Source organism: Falco punctatus (assembly GCF_963210335.1).
Source record: "Falco punctatus genome assembly, chromosome: 11".
Taxonomy (NCBI): Eukaryota; Metazoa; Chordata; class Aves; order Falconiformes; family Falconidae; genus Falco; species Falco punctatus.
In genome coordinates this window covers 26,910,768-26,930,815 of record NC_137591.1, presented here as the reverse complement: position 1 = coordinate 26,930,815, position 20,048 = coordinate 26,910,768, and the positions used below count along the sequence as shown (strand labels likewise).

The 20,048-nt window shown below is 44.1% G+C and overlaps 1 protein-coding gene across 1 annotated transcript in view; it reads left to right on the top strand.

Moving 5' to 3' along the window:
• DNM3 (dynamin 3) overlaps positions 1-20,048 on the top strand; it is a 192,520-nt gene that overhangs the window by 160,012 nt on the left and 12,460 nt on the right. Inside the window, exons 18-20 of the mRNA XM_080407327.1 lie at positions 7,340-7,504; positions 11,894-12,120; positions 12,803-13,039. Coding sequence (XP_080263453.1) covers positions 7,340-7,504; positions 11,894-12,120; positions 12,803-13,039 — 629 coding nt within the window. The remainder of the gene's footprint in view (positions 1-7,339; positions 7,505-11,893; positions 12,121-12,802; positions 13,040-20,048) is intronic.

Here is a 20,048-nt window from a genome sequence, read left to right as displayed (position 1 = left end):
AGAAGTTACCATCTCAGCTGGAAGAGGTGAAGGGGGACCATGGCATAGGAGGAATTCAGTACAGGATCTAGAAAAAACAGAATTGCAATTTTTATTCTTTCTCCTGGGTGCCTACCTCTAAAATGATCAGGTTCTGTGAAAAACATGTAACTCCTATCACACACATAGACATGTAAAAAAACATAAGGCAACGTGTTTTCTGAGATTTGCCTTCACCAAGCCACTGTCCATGCACTCAGCACTGCCTTGCCCCATTTTAATGTCATAAAATAGGACAATTCCGTGTCCCTAAAGGGATCCTTCAGCCAAGCCTTGTGCACTGTTGCTGGAATAAGGACAATTTTTTTAATGACCCTCTCCTGTGTGGTTACTACTAAGTAAAAGTCTTCACTAGTGATCAGTTCTGCCAACAATTCTTCAAAAAATGGTTTTGGTAAGAAGGTGAATAACAGAGATGAAAGACAAGGTGTTACTTCAGTGTGCGATGACTCTTTAATACTTCTCTGATCAGCATCGTGGACGACTAATTCTCCTGCTTTCCAGTTTCATTGTCTTTGGTAGAAACTCCAAACCTCCTTCTTGTTTTCCTTTGGGGAGCTGCATACCGCAGGCAGTAGCTTTAATCCTTGGCCGTCGGGTTGATGCCTCCACCCACCGATTACCTCCTCTCACACCAAATGAGCCTGTTCCCTTCGCCGTTAATGCCCACTGGTGGCTCAGACCGTTGTCTCTCGGAATGTGTTTCATGCATTTCGTAATAAACGCACAAGAAGTTCTGACCTGAACATCATCAGGGCTAATCCTCACGCTTTGAATCTTCACCATCATGACTTGGATTCCAGGGTAACTCACCACTATTTGAGGCTTCCCAATATCCATTGACCTCCTCTTACGCTGCAATAACGGCAAATATCACGCCAATAGTATGTCATATCCTAGATTTTTTTTTTCTAATGTGCTCTTATAAGTATGGGGCACTTCACGTGTTGTTATGACAAGGAAATTCTTTGACTGAAAAGTTTGCAAATTCCAAAGTAGTATTTGTTTTATAAACAAAGGTGCTGTTTTCCTTATGCCAGCCTCTTTTGCTTTTGCTTGTCCAGCAGTCTGTTCTGAAAGGCATGGAGCAGCTGTTGGCCCTGAATCAAAACGTGCAGCGCAGGGAGGGTTATGTAAAAGTCCTTTGTGTGAGAGATGTACATGGCAGCACATGGTGAAATTGGAGTACAGATTCTTTGAGGGGAGATGGCTATTCACAGCAGTGTTTTATTTTTTACTTCATTTTTGCATAGAACAAAAAGAAAAGTAGAAGATACTGTCTTTTTTTATTATTATTTTCAGAAATGCCTTTTCTTGTTGCAGTTTTCTGCAAATTTTTTGTAATTTCAGGCTGCTTTGCACCTAGCATCACCCACTGGATGGGAGGGCTGCAAGGGGTTGTCTGCTCCTTTCCCCTGCCTCAAGACAGGTTCTCTGTACATAGCCATTTCTGAGGGATGTTGGTCTAATCTCTGGAGGCGATTCTGCAACTTTCCTAGTTCATCTATTTCTGTGCTTCACTGTTCTTGCCATATGGCACTTCCCAGATATTCGTTTGACATCTTTTCTTAGCTGCAAAGACACTCATCTCTCCCCTGTCATGGGTGGTTTCTTTTGAACTCATCAGTCCCAACTGATCTTAGCTTTTCCTTTCAGATAATATTTTACAGAGCCCTGAACATCATCTGCAACTGTTTCCTCTGAACACTCTCAAAATGTGCCACAAATCTCTGGTAGTGTGATAACCAGAACTGGGTGCACAGTTCTTGTACTGGTTTCCTACTGGCAAGGCGTTGTTGGCTCATACTGTGTTTGTAGGCACTGCAGGCAAGTTCCTGTTCTGCCAAACTGCTCCTTTGGTGGCCGTGCTCATGCTGTACCTTTATAACTGATTTATTCCTGCCTGAGTCAAATATTTTGTATTCATAATGAATTTCATCTAGATTTTTAACCAGTTTTTCCAGATTATTGTGAATGCTGGTCCTGTCATCTAATGTAGTCACATCCCCTTCCAGTTTCTCCTCACCTGTAAATGTAATAATCGCAGGCTGTAAACCACCATCCTGAGCATTAAGGCGCTAATAAACACGTTAAAAAATACAGCCCATATGAAAGTCCCCTTGATAAGAGTTTTCCAGTTGGACAGTGAGCCATGGACAGCTTTTCTATGGAAATGAGGATCCAACCAGTGACGGCAGGGAGGGCACACTTCCCTTAATGACAATGTCACTTGAGATTGTGTCACAAAGCTTTACTGAAGTCTGGAATATGTGGCTTCTAATGTTAATACCTTACCCGTAAGATCGGAATCCCTGCTCTGAAAGAAGATTGCATTGATTTGGCTTGATTAGTTGTCAACCTTTTAAGAACCGTAAGGCAAAAGTAACTCCCAATGTGTTGGAGCTCTGGTAATGCATCGTGCCTTGCAGTTGCATAGTTCCAAACCAGCTCCTTGATTGAAGAAGACAGCAAGAGCCTGACATGGATTTTGAATGTTTGGGCTCATTAAAGCTGTGTAAATATCTGGGGAGCAGTGTGTGGATTCTGTAGACTGTTTTAGCTAATGGTTTGTACCGTCCCGTGTCCGTAACCACAGAGAAAAATCTGAGCAGGCAATTGTTTAAGCTAATCCAGAGTTAAATACTTTTGCATTCATTTGAGCGAGGCTGTGTCTTTCTTCCAGGTTGTTACGAAGCGAGAGGGATCGCGTAGGGGAAAGCCAGGTCACAGCCTCTGCTTAGAGCGGTTCGAGGCTGCTGCTGCAAGCGTAGTAGCTGCAAGGGGCAGCCTGTGGGTGGCTCGGGAAAGGCAACAGCAGTACAAAGTCAGGAGATGCTGAAAGCATGGAAGAGAGTGGCAAAGTCATCCTCTGTGAGGGAAAAGGACAGCTTCCAAGCTACCCGGGAAATGTTCTTTTTCTGCTGCTTGCTTTGTTGTAAATACACAAAAGTAATGTATTGTCATTTACTTGTGGTTCCTTTCCAGTAAGAAAACCTCGCTGTGTGAAGCCATCGCGTGGTTTCAGCAGTCCTCTGGCAACAGGCACGCTGTGTATGGCTGAGAGTGTCTTAGCTAAATTACATATCCCACATCAAACTGCAGGGAAGAGGGAATATCAAGAACAAGATTTAGGGAAAAGCAGGGGGGTTCAGGACAACCACAATGTGCTGAGCATTGGTGCATCAGAGAAAAACCTGACTTGGACAGGAAGGAATAAAATAGATTATATCTTCAGCAGCTGTGAGTTAAAATGTAAACATGATCTGGAGGGAATAATTAATTTTCAGGTGGTGGTGGCTGTTATGAGCTCACATCTGTAAATTAAAGATCCGTAAGCAGCTTTTAAATGATTTGTTTCTTTCTGCAGCCATGGACTGACTTCTTAGCACATAGAGTATCGCTTCACTGCTGCTTTGACTTTTACCCTTTCGTCAGTCACCTTCCAGCTTGCTTCCTCCCAGTCATTTTTTAACAGAATGCCTTTTTGATTACCGAAAATTGGTTGATACACTGCTTTAATGAAAATGCTAGACAAATGCTCCTTCTTGGAACTGACATCAGGAATGTTATACAAGACATTCTTAAATATGCTGGCAGCTGCCCTGAATGTAATGAAATCATGGAAATTAGAAGTATTGCGCTCTCTGTGTGGCCGGCTCAGAACTGTTTTCAGTATGTTACCCAGTGTTGCTGTGAATTTCAAAAGGAACCACTTTTCCTGATTTTTTTTTTTATTGGACACTCTTCAATATGCTTATAGTTCCCACAATCAGGAAAATTATTACCCTGATATTTGGAGGTAATATTCCTTTTTTTTTCTTCTTCTTCTTTTTTTTTTTTTTTTTCCCCCTGGACTGCACACAATTCCTCGTGCCTCCCTCCCTTTGTACTACACTAAATCCATCCTGTAGCAGCAGAGGGTTTACAGTCTTCAGAAGACCAATAACTTTTCCGGTAGAAATGCATGCGTAGGGTGAAATCGTGTTCCCACTGCAGCCAGCAGTAAAATTCCCACAAACTTAAGTGGTTTGGATTTGGCATGCAGTTCTTTAGTCTTCTCTTGTCTGACACTTTAGTTAATCCTTAATACATTTGTGTGCGGAAGGTACTGAAAGGCAGGGAAGGCAGAAGGGGAGCGATGATGCATACTTGGTGTTTCGCTAGCACCTTCCCACGCAGGGATCACAAAGCAGCTTACCAAGGACAGGCGAGACCCCTGCAGAGTGCAAGAAATGGGTATTATTTCCATTCTTCTAAAGCACAGAGAAAGTAGAAGGGAAGGACCTGACCTCTGTGGCCATGTGTATGTGTGTATAAACGGAAGGAACATCCCCGCTTCCGTGTTACCTTCCTATCATCCCTGTTTTTTTCACTTACTGCTTTTCTGTAGCTTTGGTGTATTTTCATCAGATATTCTGAATTTGAGTTTTCCAAGAGGAATCTGATTTTCTTTACCTGGTTTTTAGTGCTCTAGGTTCTTCCATAGTTTCTTTGTTGGGGGCTTACGAAAGTCCCTCAAGTAGCTGCAGTTGTGTGTGTTTGAAGTAATAATATTCCGTCCCTGTCAACAATTAATAGCAGTATTAAGCAAGAGCCAACTGAACGAATACTTAGCCCAGTTCATGTGCTGTCACTTAACACTTGCTATTGGAAGTAGCAAGCTCTGGCTGGAGGATGAGGAGCCCTGGAAGGGGACTGTGGCTGCCTTGGCTGTTGGGAAAGGAGGTGCAGAAACCTGTTTCCGCTTTCTTCGTTCTCCTTTTCTGTTCAGCATGGACGTTCTGTTCGACAGCAGTCAGAGAGGGGTTTCTTACGTGTTCTGCTTTGGGTTTGTTCATTGCAACAGACTCGCGAGAGCCTTTCTAGAGCGCCGGGTGGCAGGGACTCAGGCTGGGGGCTGGCTGGCGTCCAAGCTGGAGCCACCGTGGTGCTCGGTGAGGAAACCAGCCATTCTGCCGGCATGACACGGGGCTGGAATAGGGTCTGAGTAACATCTGCCTTGCTGCGATGCCCGGCTTTCCCAGGCAGCCCTACTTTCAGGTGCTGCTCTCAGATGCCCATGGCAAAGGGGGCTTACAGAGGAAAGCCTGATGACGCTTGTAGGTGCTGGAGGGCACGGAGATCTGTTAGGAGCAGATTGCCATGTGCATGATGCGATGCAAACGAGATGGTTTCTGGCATGAAAAGCCTTCAGTTGAGACATCAGATCATTAAGAATACTATGGCCAGAAGCTTTCATAATAAATTACTGTAAACTCATGAAAGATTGATCTTTTTTGATTTCAGAGAAAATAAATCAACAGTATGAAGTCAGCTCTGTTACAATTTCAAACAAGAGACTATTACGCTTTGCCTTAAAGATCAGAGACAAATTACTATTTTTACTTTACATTCTCCTGATGAGGATAATGATAAACATCTGTCACTTTGCTGCTTAGCCAGCTAAGAATCTTACTGCCATCTGTAATTTAAATGGGGGGGGGGGGGGGGGGAGAAAAAAAATAAATAACATTGACAAACTGCATTTTATATAGACAGCAAAGAAGGAAAGGAAGAGAATAGAAGTCAAAAGCAAGGGGAGCTGCAAAGGGAGCATTTTTTTGGTTTGCAGTTACTTGGCTAAAATCTGTGGATATATGCTAGATGTATGATTTTCCATTTATTTGCTGTTTCACAGGGAAAATTACAGTTAGTTTCTTTTCAGACATGGAGGCTAAGGAAAATAATCTGCGTGCTGTGACTTTTTGGCATGCGCAGTTTATGAGCAAAATGATTAAGGTTTATAGGGTAGTGTGTCTACTGGTGTTACAGAATTGAAAACACTATTTTCATCAAGACTTCTTTCAGTATCCTCCACAGTCCCAAGGTTTTTAGGAAGCACTGCAAATTATTTTTACAGATTAGCTGTTTTTTCAGTAATTTGTCTGTGATGAAAAACCATCTGAACTTTTGAAACTTCTGTTACAAACGCCTAGGTTTTTTTTGTAAATTCTATATGGGATCTTATTTCTTAACAAATCACAACCATCGCCATTTCATTTAGGCTGGGCTGACCATGCCGTAGTTTACGAGGCGTAAATCCGAAGCGGTCTACCTGCCAATGCTGCATGGGCAGAAGCCCACCTTGGGAGATGGAATGCAGAATCTCTTTCTGGCCCAGCAAGGATGCATTCCACGCAGGGAGAAGCCTCTTTGGTGACATGTTTGCATATCTAGCTCTCACGGTCTTTCATTAATGGGTTAGCTACTAATTTCAACTGCTCCGGGAATCGTAAAGCACTAGTGATGTGCAAATTTTAGCTAAAAACTGTGCTGTGCATGGAGTGTGTTATGCTTCTAGGTACCAACAGAACAGGTTTAGATTTTGTAGCTCATGCTAATATGGCTTTGGTGGTCATTTTCAAGGAGAAATATTGTATGCTGCAGTTTGGGGAAAGGACTTTGTACTTCCCAGGTTGAAATTCCGTTCTTCTGGCATCTTTGAGCCTCAGCAGGCACTTTGATTTTCACCAAAAGTCTACTATTCTTTTTTTAGGTTTTCTTATATTTATACAGGCCAAACCGAAGCAAAGTACATACCTTTTAGCTTCCCGTTAAAGTTCCTGGTATTTTTTTTAATTAGGTCAGCTGTTTACATACAAGGAAGGTTTTTTTCTGTGCAATGAAAAAGAGACCTCTAATATATAATCCAGCCTATGTTATGCTGAGCCTTAAGCACTGGAACCAATGATGCTTCTGCTGTTATCCTTCATAAATCCGTTGTTTATATAGGTGCTATTCACATCTGAGAAGTTGGAGGCTGAACTGTAGGATTTGTCGCAACTGAGTCAGCCTTAAATAAAAAGGAAATTTTTTACATGTAGGAGGGTAAAATTCAAAATCCAGACTCGTGGTGCTGCTTTCTCGCTTGGGTCAACCTGGCTGAATCAGAAGGGAAAGAGACTTGACAATAAGTACTGCAGTAAGTGATCGGAGATAATTTCTTGGGGTTTCATTTACTACCACACATCTCTGTCTGAAAAGTTTCTTTAATTTAAAATTACAGACTTCTGTGGAAATAACGGACTTTGTGAGAAAGGTCTGGCAACTCGTACTGCATTAACCTTAAAAGGTCCAAATTTCATGACACTAAGCACCGATGTTGAACAGGCCAGTAGTTCATATTTTAACCTCCAGACATTCTTTGTATGAGTTACATTGCTGGATTACTACAGTTTAAGTCCAAGGGTTTTCCCCACTGTAATTCGAGTTTACTGCAGCCTGAAAGACTTTGACTTTTCTTGTTTTTTCTTCTGTGTAGACTGAAAACGATGAGAATGGCCAAGCAGACAACTTTTCAATGGACCCCCAGCTGGAAAGACAGGTGGAGACAATTCGAAATCTTGTGGACTCCTACATGTCTATTATCAACAAGTGTATCCGAGATTTGATACCAAAAACAATCATGCATCTGATGATCAATAATGTAAGTAGCAGCCAGGGTTCTGAATTATTTTAATGTGTCTGTCAAATCTCTTACCCTCAAACACATTTCTTGAATATAAGAACAGCAGCACGTACTGAAGAGAAGAACATGCTCCATACATGGCACGCTCTTAGACAAAATATTCCAATCTTCCATAGTAGTAGGAGGTTCTGCAACCTTCTCAAAGGCTGGCATACTGACTTAAGTGCTTATTCCAAAATGCTAAAGATTGAATTAATTTACATCTTAATCAGAGTGATTTAATGGTAAACCTTTTTATTTATTTCCCGCCCCCCACCCTTACTTTTGGTCTAACAGGAGAAGGGAGGTGGGGGCTCCATCTAGCCAGTTTGTGAGGGCAGAAGAGCAAAGTTGTGCTTCATTCATTTTTCAATCTGTAGCCCTCTGTCATGGTTTCTTAAAGCAGTTCTTATTTTATTTGGGTTTCTCTCTATTTTCAGGTTAACATTTTCAAGGAATAAATCTAGGAGCCTTGGATACTGTTGTTTAGATAAGCAGATGTGGTTAGTTGATTTCATGTGTGTGTGTCTTTGATCTGAAGATTATTTGGTTAAAGAAATGGCTTTGAGATACCATTGTTTTTCCACTGCGCTAGGACCTCAGGCTTTGCTTCCTGGCAGAGTTCTGAACGTGCCTGGTTGAAAACTGAGCTTAAATATTAGTGCCACTGCTGCCACGTAAATTAATAACGGAGAGCACAGCTCCCGTTGGTTATGGGCAGCAGCACCTTTTCTGTGAGGGCATCAAACTAACTAGTCTTTCCAAATACGATTGCTATAAGGCAAATCCAGTTAGAAGGCAGCATTCACTTTTGACTCAGAGCCACCTCTAGCCTTCGTCTGGTGGATTTCATTAGCCGTGGAGAGTTGTGTTGCGCTTACGAGTTAGGTGGTCAGACAGGAAACCTCAATGCAATTCCTGGTACCTATAATACCAGCAGAATTTCTGCACCAGGGCAAGAAATATCGTGTTAACTTTAGGTTTAGGCGAGTCAGGCTCCAAATGATGCTGTAGCCTTAGGTGAGATTTTACAAAAGAGCATGGGATCAATGCAACTGCCCTTTTTTTCCTGAAATAAGCCATGCTCTAGACTTTACAGGGTGGGCATGTCCTCTGCTCTTCCCACATCACAGCTAGCAACTTGCTGCCTTGACTTAGCCCAGCTTCAGTGCCTTTTGAAAGGGCTGGGGTTTAGCTCTCATTTCATGTATGGCAGCTTGGTGAGCAGTACCTTTTGAAAGTTTACATTAAACTTCTGCCACTCACCTCCTCATATGGAATAGTTTAAGGGTCTCTGAAGTGTGTGCTTTACTCAGAAGCCAAATACTATATGATTTTGTACTTTCAATCCCATCGACCGTTAGTTACATTGGTAAGGTCTGCCATGCTGGCTGACCATGGCACACAGAACTGACACACTGAAAACATCATCTGCCTTTCAGGTGACCTCCTAGCCCATAGCCATGCTTGGGCTTGCGAGTGAGCCAAGACCTACACCTCAATCCTAGAATGTAAATTTGTGGCAAAGAATCAAAATACCTTAAAGGACCATGAAGACTGAGCCTAGAAGCATTAATGCACTTGTTCCCATGCAGCACAGGCAGTAAGATGCCACAGTAAGAACAACAGCAAAAATACCAATATTTTTTTAAAACGGCGCTATTGAAAAGAGAGAGAAATGCTTAAATGGAGACTGCTGAGCCATGCCAAAAGGTTGTGCAGAGGCCTGGAAAGTGGTGGAGCCGTGAGGGAAGATGGGTTCTGTTCAGTTGTGTGTCTGTGTTCCTTGGAGCCTTCAGAGGTCCAACCCATCCACCAGGAGTTCAGGGAAAGCACCCCCTCTCCCCCTTAATGAGTATATTCTGTACTTTCTGCTGCACCATCATGTGGCCTCCAAAACTCTGGAAACAAATGGATCTCAAGGAGTTTGTTTCCATGACAATTGTGACCTCCCAAGTCCTAGAACTTCTTTTCCACTTTGTGGGCCTGTAAGTGAGCACTTACAATTCAAGGGAAGTATTGGATTCAAACTCAGTGTACAAGGAATAATTAGATGCTGTCCCTGAGCACATTCTGAGGCCTAAGCCTGGATCATTGCATTCCAGATGCGTCCCTCATTCCTCCCTCAGGGTGGATGCTGATTACCTTAAAAGAAAATACATTTACCGCACAGAACTGCATTGAATTACCATTAGCAACTCAAACATGCACAAACAAAACACGCACTTCAGAATTCGTATTTCCTCGTGCCGGGCTGTCGCAGATTATACACGAGGGGTGGTCTTACGGTAGACAGCGTATCCTCTGTAAGCAGTGCTGATACTAAGCTCAGCTGAGCAGAAAAACTCCAAAGCAGTTGTTCGTAGCAAACAGCATTAAGGAATGGTTTGTGTGTGCATTGGAGGCCATGCTGGCTGTCGTGGGCTGCCCGCTGATGGGTGGGCTCGCAAGCCCATCGTACCCCACTTTGGAGCGATGGGGCAGGCGTTGTGGCGTTGGCATTTTGGATGCTTGCCGTGGCTCAGCTTTGACTGCAGGTCTGATGTCTGTGAAGGAAAATGTTTTCAAACATTCCTGGGAGTCTTTCTGTTTTCTAGAAAGGAGCAAAGGTGTGAGTGTCACTTTCCCTTTCTTTTCCAAGCTGGAGAAAGTGGCTGTTATGGAAGGTCTTCCTCTGTCTAGTACGGTGTGCCCGATGGCCCGATCCAAAAACCGTCCTTCCCTTCCAGAAGTGTTCAGGGAGTTTCTCGAGTCTCCTGCTAGTGGCAAACAGGGATCTCTCATGATAATTGTCACAGGCTGATTTTTTTCAAACAGATATTTGTGGTTTAACAATGCTTTTACAATCAGCTCTGGCCTTAATCTAATTTTAGGACTTCTTCTTCTTCTTTTTTTGAAGTGATGCCATTAAAACGTTCATTTCATTGAGTAGAATGTGATGCTGTTTAACTGTGATATCTGTTTTTAATGTGGAGTTTTTGGCAGTCATGGGGAAAGTAGTGTACTCTGGCTCTTGATCAGTACCATCTACTGGAAAACAGCATGAGACTCATGGAAAATTTTTGCAGGCTTTGCTAAGAATTTGTGCATCTCCTGTCATACGTGAATGGGAAATGACAGCCAAGCCCAGGCAATATGGTTTTGTTTCCCTGCAAGGTCTGTCCTGGGTGCCTTTTCTCATTGCGAGGTGACCATAAAGGGTCCCATGCCTGTGCAGTTTGCTTGCTCTTACTGACCTTGTCTGAACACAAACATCGCTTTAGCCTACCTGTCAGGATTTAAATCAACGTTACTAAACCAGCACAAGCCCCTGGGCAAAGGGAGCTCAGGTTTGTGTAATCAGAATCTCGGGAATGTATCGCCGTCAGTATCTCCAGTTCAAAAAAGCTTTGTAGAGCAAAAAGCCAGATGAGAGGGAGATCAGAACAGCAACGAAAGTCTCAGCTGCAAGGATTTAGTAGGTCAGCAGTTGGTCTGTTTACCACAGTCTTGTTTAATCAGAGTACCTGTGGCTTTTTCTCTCTCTTAATGTGGCTCAGGTTTCCATCATCAGGGCTGGCGTAGCTGGAAATCAATGCAGTATATTAGATTGCTTGGAGACTTCTTTCTAATGCATGTGGATGGGGTATTTAGAATCTGAGAAAATTGTTGAAGATGAAAAACACCATCTACAGTACGGTAAAGGGTTGCTAAGGAAATAATTGACAGAGATGTTATAAAACCTGAAAAATCCAGTTCCCGGGGGAACTTAGTGTCTGATGGTATAGCTCATGGCTGCCATTTACCTCTCCATCAGCCGTTTAGAATGGGACCAAAATTCCAGCTGGCTCCTGGGAGCTGTTGGGAAGCCTGTTTGAAATCAGCTGTAAACGTAGGTGTCACCTCAGAGACGTAGCCCAGAGTTATCCAACCTTACCCAGTGTTTCAAAGCCAGACCACAAAAAGGCCACAGTGGAGCGACCACACAAACCCATCTCAGCCTGGCATGTGAATCCTTGTCTTGGAACATGGCTTCGTAATTGTGTGAAGCCCATCTGTGTGCGGGCAGCTACCAAAAGATCCAGCCTGTCCTTTTCCAGCCGCTCTGCCCAGCCGCATGTGCCAGCCTTTCCTTGGGCTGCACAGCTAGACCTCAGGCTGCTGCACCGTCAGCCCAGGGGTCAGCACTTTGTAGTCCCTGATCTGACCGAACACAAACTGCGTGACCGGCAGAACTGATGTAAGGTGGCAGGAGAAACTGATGAAATCGAGCTATCTCCTGGTTCCATGGATCTTATGCTGTATTTGTTCAGTAGTGCATTTTCAGTAGGGGTTTTTGTTTATTTGTTTGGTGTGTGGTGTGTTTGGTTTTTTTGTCTGATGAAACAGGTAAAAGAATTTATCAACGCAGAGCTCCTGGCTCACTTGTACTCTTCCGAGGACCAAAATACTCTGATGGAGGAGTCAGCTGAACAGGCGCAGAGGCGAGATGAAATGCTCCGCATGTACCAAGCCCTAAAGGAAGCCCTGGCGATCATCGGCGACATTAGCACCAGCACCGTCTCAACCCCCGCACCCCCGCCTGTAGATGACTCTTGGCTTCAGCATGCCCGCAGGTAAGGATCCTCAAATCCATATTGCAACGAAATTTAGGACGGGCAGACATTGCCAGCATATTGCAGCAAAATTTAGGACAGGCAGACATTGCCAGCATCACTGGCTCCCCCCCGCCTGTCTTTTTGGGCAGATGCTCCTCCAGGTCTTTAATGACATTCGTGAAGGAAATCAAAACATTTTCCCACACGTACATGTTCTGTGGATATGTATGTGAGCACCATGCGGAGTATTTGCCTTGTAGAAGACCATCCAGTGGATTTACCGCTTGCCTGATGCTTCAGTTGGCAGCTGCTTCTGTTGCCCCAATTACGCACCCACAAAGCCTCTTCTGGCAAGCTGTTATAGTAATGCAGTATCTCGGGCTCCGTGTCCTAGAAAATCCACTTAACAGAACGTTATTAGAACTTTAATATTAAAATCCATCATGTTTACCTTTTTGCTTGCATGTTTATTTCTGACTATTGCCAAGCATGCTGTCTGTGGGAAATGGGTGACATTTAAATGTGTGTGACACTCTGGCACTGACAGCAAAGGAAAACGCCGAGAAAAAACAATTGTCATAGGCATAGCAAAGGTTTTAAATTTTGTTTAAAAATAATTTATTTTATTTTAAATAAAAAAACAACAACCAACCACAAAACCCACCTTACTGAACTTCTTAAATCTCTGATATTTCACTAGGTCACCCCCTCCGAGTCCCTCAGCGCAGAGGAGACCTACATTAAACAACCCCCCGACCAGACCTTTATCTGGCCGAGGACCCGCTCCTGCAATCCCATCTCCAGGCCCTCAGTCGGGGGCTCCCCCGGTTCCGTTCCGCCCAGGACCACTGCCTCCCTTTCCCAGTGGTGGTGAAGCCCTTGGGGGACCCCCCCAGGTTCCCTCCCGGCCGACCCGGGCTCCTCCCAGTGTCCCAAGGTAAGGTGTCTCATCTTCCTGGTGCCGGGCATGGTTCTCTCCCTCTAGCATAACAGACACATTCTGCATGGTGTTGGAAGGTCGGGCGCTGTTGATGAGGATGTCTTGTAACAAAGCAAAGCCGGGCATCCCCTGCAGAGGGTCAGAGGCATTTTAAGGAACCGTTTTTTAGCACAAATATGACTTTTTGAAAAGATAAGTTTTTTCCTGGGGGAAAAAAAAAAATAATTCTGGTCAGTCTGAAGACACTAGATTTTTTTACATTAAGAACCGCTGTTCTGCTTGTGTGCTGAAGTGTCTCCTGTCAGAAGATGGGCAGGGGCACACCGACTCACTTCTGAGTCCTCACCGGAAGAAGTTATGGCTTTTCTGGGAGAGAACAAGAGCGATCCTTGTAGAACCAGTGGAGCAAACTGATAGGAGTCTGGTTCTTATTCCACAAGGCAAGTAATTTACAGCCAGTTGAAAACAGTCCATAGTTGGCTAACAGTGTAGATCATATAGTACAAAACAATTAGTTAAGGAACAGGATTTTCATTGCCACGTTGTTTCCCTTCCTTCCCAGGGCTTTCCATTTATCAGTACTTTCTAAAGTAGTTTTCCATATTTAATAATTCTGTGTGGCATTAACTGCTTTTTTTGTAAGTTATATGAATGAGATGTCCTAAATATGTATTTTCACAATGACATAATACACATAACCACTGATAGATATATTTAGATACATATATATGAAAGCCTCTTTTTCTGAGGTCTTCGATAACTTCCTAAATTCTGAGAGGCATGGGCTGATTAGGCAATGTTGGAGCAAAGAGGTTTCTCCATTTTTAATAAATTAACTGTTACATTCAAATTAGTCACAGTTTGAAAAAAAAAAAAAACCAACAAAAAAACAGTTAATTAGAAACGAAAAGCAAATGTGCACATTTTCAATTTTACATACAGTAATCAAGAAGAGAATTTTTGGAGAAAACCTGTCTTTTAAATAGATGAGATCTATTGTAGTTGTCAGTAACTTCAGTTTGAGGCTCAGCGTTTCTAACGCACTGACCCTTTATAGTATGAAGAATAAATAAATGAGGCCTATCAAAGGAATGAAGTATTTTTATATATTTGGTGTGAAAAGGGCATTATCACATCAGTGCCCAACCACACAATGCTCTCGTTCACCTTCGTGGCTGTCCCGTAGCTTGCCATGGGACCGCGGGGGGAAACCCAGCATTGCCTTTCTGGGTAGCAGGCTTGGCGCTAAGGGCGGGGGTCCCAGCAGCATCCCCTCACTGGGAGACCCCAGCACTGAGCTGAAGGGCACTGGACCCAGTGTGTCCCCTGTGCCATCAGGGGATAAATCACATACGACATGCAGAAATGAGGTCCAGCGTTTTGTCAGTTGTACTGCTGGAGAGAACCATAGCTCCCTGGCGTCTCGGCTTGCCATGAGCGTGTCCCCTCCATCTGTCCTGTCTGGCTGTGACTGTGCATGAGCGCTGCTGTCCTGGGATGGCTTGCCCAGAGCGTGGCTGACGATAATCTTTTTGATGCTGAAGTAAGTGGTAGGTGGGATAGAGACCAGAAAGGAGTTTTCTAACACGAAAAAGACACTTGGGGAAGCAGCCGGTGAGCAGCTCGGTTTGGGACTGCCACTGGTGGCAGGCAAAGCGGTGGCTGATAAAAGGAGGTCAGTGGTTTTAAAATGCTGTAGCTGGGTATATAATTGAACGTATGAGTGCCTGACATTTTTGTGGAAAAAATATCTGCAATACACATCTTCTGGACTGGATCCTAGTTCTCTTTTTTTTAGAGCTATGAAAGCCTCAGACATTAAAAAAAAAAAAAAAAAAAATCTCAGCTGCTTAAGAATGAAGGAAGGGTTTGCCGTTTTGCTGAAACTTCAGGTTTCTCCTGCTGACTAAACTCTGAGAGAGGAAATCCCAGGGAAGGGGCTGCAGGGAAAATCACCTGAGGGGGACGGTGCGGCCAGCTCCTGCGCCTATTAAACGTTGCTTTTGAGCCCTGGAATTTCTGCTACGCTCGGTCTGGTTTTAATAACAGCCTTTGCAGGATCATAGGAAATTGACTCAGAAAATAGGTCTGAGATATTAAAAGGGAAAACAAAATAGTTTTGAGGAAGAGTTCTTGTGGAAACTTGAGCTTTCTCTGTGACTTATTTTTGAGCTGGGGCTCTGCGCTCTGACTGCCCCACCAGCATTTTCCACGACGATTCCTTGAGGTGTCAGGATCTCTCCTATCTAGGGCAATAGTGTAGCTCCCTGAGAGGAAAGTTGTGTTTTTAAAGTTCATCTAGCTGTCCGAAGGAGCTTTTACTTGTGGCCCCATCAGCGTCACATGGAGCCGAAAACCCTGATGCGGAGAAGAAGCACAAGCTTTCTGTTTTCTCCTGTCCTGCCTTAAGAGAAAATTATCATTTTCAGGGGTGAGACTTGGACTGTCCTTTTCCAACGAGCGGCTGACCACACGTTTGGTTTGGAGAACTGGGTACCTTATAGTGAGATACAGCCCCTGCCTTGAAAAAAATCCTTCTTTTCCCTCCACGTCATTAGCATTTAATCAAAGGAGTTGTGCAGACATAGTGAGCTCTCAGCATTTTCTCAGTGGTCCTTGCTTTACTGTACAGGGAAAGGAAAAGGGTGAGGGGAGCAGGAAATAATTTTCTTCCTTGCTTCGCTCTGATTCTAAAGCTGGTTTGGGTTATGTGCTCTGAATATTTCTATAAGGAAACAGAAACTATTTGCATGATACATGCCTCTTTTAATTAATCCCACTTGAGGTGGGTGGATCTCTCCCAGCAAAGCCTGTGAGGAAAGGCCCCTGGCTTGAAGGGCTGGATGCCAAAGCATATATGATTTGTGAAATATTCCCCGCTGCCAGAATTTAGATTTTTTCCCCCTCTCTCTTAAAAGGCTGCAGTAGTATTTTGAAAGAAAATGCAGCTGTGTGCTGGCTTTGGTAAGATGGCTTTAGGCAGGCACTAGAGCCACTTCAGCTTACCATGGTGTGTGTTTGGAACGCTTGATCTCGATCAGCTCTTGTTCTACTGGAGATGCTTTGATTTATGGCTTTTAAATGTCCTGAATGGCAATCACAGCTTTGTCACACAAACAGTTGAGCTGGAAATGTTTTTCTCCTGGCAGCATTGCCCCTGGTGTTAGTGGGGTGGGATGGTGCTCCCCTTTTCCCTCCGTGTCCCTGCTCCGCAGTGCTACTGTGGATTCACAGAGGCTTTTGCAGTGAAGTGCTGGAGATTTACTTGCTTTGCCATGAACACATACGTGGCCCCACTCGATGTGGAACCCTGGGGTCATGAAGGGCTGGACCATCCACTCAAGCAGCCAGGAACATAAATGCCCTTGAGCATGTGTGTCACCCTCAGGCACACTGGTGCTCAGTCCCTGGGGGCTGAGGGTGGCCTTTACGCATGAAGCATGCCATAGGGGGAGAAATCAAGCTGTGCTGTTTGTGAACAGTCCCATCCTCCCCCGACAATTTACTTCAACCCTCCGCCAGCCAGCATGGAAGGCATGATGGCTGCTATGCAGCTACGTTTTATTGTGCCACTGAGGCTAATTATATGACCTGTTGTGTTTGTAACTAATCTATGTTGTAAGCCACCATTACGTATTTCTGCTAACCCGACACAAAAAAGTATTTATACTTGACAGTAATTACAGTTAGAAATTTCCAGCCCAAGTCAGAAGTGCTGCAGAAAGCATCGCTGCCTGACGTTTTCCCGGTCCGCAGGCTCTGTACTCAGCTCTTTGATTGCCAAATATCAACCATTAAGTAAGTTTTCTTACTTAGATTAAGGTTATTTGGAAAGATTTAATATAGTGGCTAACCCTGCGCCTTGAACGACAAGGGGATCCCTTGCAAAAATTGCACATGAACCTCTGATTGAAACCTGTCATAGTGCACAGGCATGTAAGGCCAGGAGGGTTATCCTGCCTCAGCCTCTCTGCTGAACCTTTGACCTTGCAGCCTTAAAAGCTTACTAGTGTATTTTTAAATGGAATATGAATAATAATCAAACACCCATTGCATCAAACTCTCCTGGTAGGATGAATGAGTGCCCATCTTAAAGCATTTACGTGGTGAGTTGGGTGATCTCAGTCTGAACAGGCAAGTGGAAGAGCACAGCTCCGGCTGGCAGTAGCATCCGTTTGTCCTCTTGGAATGGATCTTCAGTGAAGGTTATTTTCAACAAGTATAATCAGCAATTAGGAGTGTTTCGTGCAAGTCAAGAGACAAGAGTGCTATATGGAGGGGTTTCAAAATCCTGCCGAATTTCAGGGGAAAAAGAAAAGCAAAGAATAACAATTTGATTCTGCATTTCATGCCTGTGATCAAAAGAATACATGGCTACACGGGTGATGTGAAGCCAGAGCCCATCACAGGCGGAGAGACAGCTCTTCCCTCGACAGTATGTTTCCAATTCTGCCTGTCCAAGGACCCCAAAATCACCAGACCTATGAGAACCTTGGTTATTCTTCCTGTGATTGCTGCCCCGGGGGAAGGCACCCCTGTGTCATTTGTTACCAGTCTGATTGACATTTCTTGCTGAAATGCGCGCCCAGTAATACATTCCTCTCACTGCTGGCTGCTTCAGGCAGGAGACTCCATTTATTTTTCCTTATCTCTTAGAAAGGAGCTCTGCTTTTCCCACTCCTCCACTGGCTCTTTTATCACTATTTTGGTTTTCCTTTTTTCAGCCCTTTCCGCGCTGTCGCTGTCCTGACCAGCCTGTTTGCTTCCTCTTTCACCTTCTCCCTTCGCTTGGTTTCCTGCCTGGTACATTTGTCTCCCTTCTCCTCATATTCCCTCCTTTCCTTCTCACCATCTCATCTGGGTTTCTTTCCAACTTACCCCTTCTCTGCCACCTTTGTGAAACTGTCTCCTGCTCCTTGCATTTCTGTTTTCTTTAAGACAGTTTTCAAACCATTACATGCAGTATTTGGCAATCTTTCTTAACAGCAGCCTGGTGTCAGTGGCTATGACAACCATTAGAAACACCAGCTACACCACTTAGGTAGCAGTGTAGTAGCCATACTGCCATACTTAGTAGCCATAGTGCCATGTGCAAAAGCAGTTGAGGAATACCGGTCATCTTACCTGTGGCCATCGGTCATCCTGCAGCTTCCAAAGCCATGAAAGAAGCAACATTCTGAATAAAGATAAATGTTGGAGGGATTGGCCAGAAGGGAAGCCAGAGCAGGTGTCGAAAGCATGCAAAATACCACAGCAATTTTTGTGGTTTCATTATAATTCTGCAATACCGATCTTCCCTGCCTGCTGCCCCTGGTGGGGTGGCTTCCTTCTAGGTTAGCAATAGGATTTTGTTTGCTGCCCTCCCTCATGTACCTCTCCTCCAGGTCTTGAAAATCAAGTAACACAAAGCTCATGGGGTGTCAGATGTTGCAGCCTAGGTATTGTATCCACTGCCACGGACTCAGACTCCCATCAGCATCTCCATCAGCCAGAGGGAGGCTCTCCATATCTTCAGCAGTCTAAGAATTTTCTGGTGGGAAATACCCTATGACAGTTGAACAAATATCTCTGAAGAGTCACTTGTTCTACGTGGAGTTTAGGTTTGATCATATTTATTGTGTATCAGGTAGTTTTGATCATCTTTAGCATGGTTCCTGAGCTACTTGTTCCTGCCTTATTCAACAACAAAAAAATGTTTTTAAAATGAGGTGAACTAGGAGAGATCCGTTTAATCAGGACTGTTGCCAGTTACTTTCCAAGTTCAACAAAGAGGATCAAGCTGGGAAGTGGCTCTTCGTTACTCTTAGTGGAGGCCAGTCCCATGTGATGGGGAAGGGTGAGTCAAAATGATGCAAGAGGGAGGAAGACAGAAAAAGAAGGAACCTGCAAAGAGTTGAAAGAAGTAATTCTGGGATAAAGATGGGTTGTGAGTGCAGTCCTCAAACATAGTGGCAGCCTGCTTTGGGAGTGTCAGCTGGTAGACTGAAGGAGTAAGTAATGTATTCCAGTATTTTCAGCAGAAGCTTTTTTTTTTTTTTTTTTTTTTTTTTTTGTGCTTCCTTAGCCTTTTCTGTCTCAAGATACTGTTAGTAGAAGGAAGTGGGTTTTATTTTTAGCGTCTCTCAACTTGAAAAAGGAAAGTAGAGTCAAACAATAGCAAATGTTGTTTGCCAGAAATACAGGAACCTGAAGATGTATTTTGTCCCAGTAATTATTTCATCTCATAACAGAGTAATTTAATGACAGCTGCCATGAAGGCTATGCAGGATTGGAGCAAAGGTGTTTAGCAGGAAATTTATTGCCTTGTCCGAAAGAGTGGGCAGAATAGCAGTGCATTTCTAGCCTGTCTTATGCTAGAAACTAAAACATATGACAGTAAATACAGAGAGCAGTGAGGATTTGCACTTCCTGAACCTGCAGGCATCTTAAAAGGCTCCCCTTCAAACTCCTGCGCCTGGCAGGCTGTACCGGACCAGTAGCGAATGAGGGCACTCAATGGCTACGTTAATGACATTGACACTGATAATCACGTTAGTTGTCCCCAGGGACAAGAAGAGGTTCAGCTGCAGCGGGAGGTGACAGCAGGATGTTTGCTGCCTTTCTTGCACCAAGGTGAGTAAAGAGGAGAGAGGCAAAAAGGCAGAGGAACGTCAAAGGCGAGTCGGAAGAACAGAGTGGGCAGAGGCAGGTGCGGTGTTCAAAGAGCGAGTACATGGCTCGTGCACGCGGATGCTGAACGGTATGGCTAAGCACAGACCAGTACACCAGACTTGAGCTTCTAGGCAAAGATGAGATGTTCCTCCTGCTGCTTTTGTGGCCCTTCAGTTATCATCCAGAGGAAGGTAGACCAGCATATGGAATGTATCACAGTGCTCCTGTCTTCTTCCACAGGCAGTTTTGATCCTCTGGACCATCCTGACCTGGAATTTCTGAAAGGCTGGGACAGTCCTCCACTAGTGTGTTGCACGCTTGTTTACTGGACATGTTCCCTGCTAAAGGGCAAACA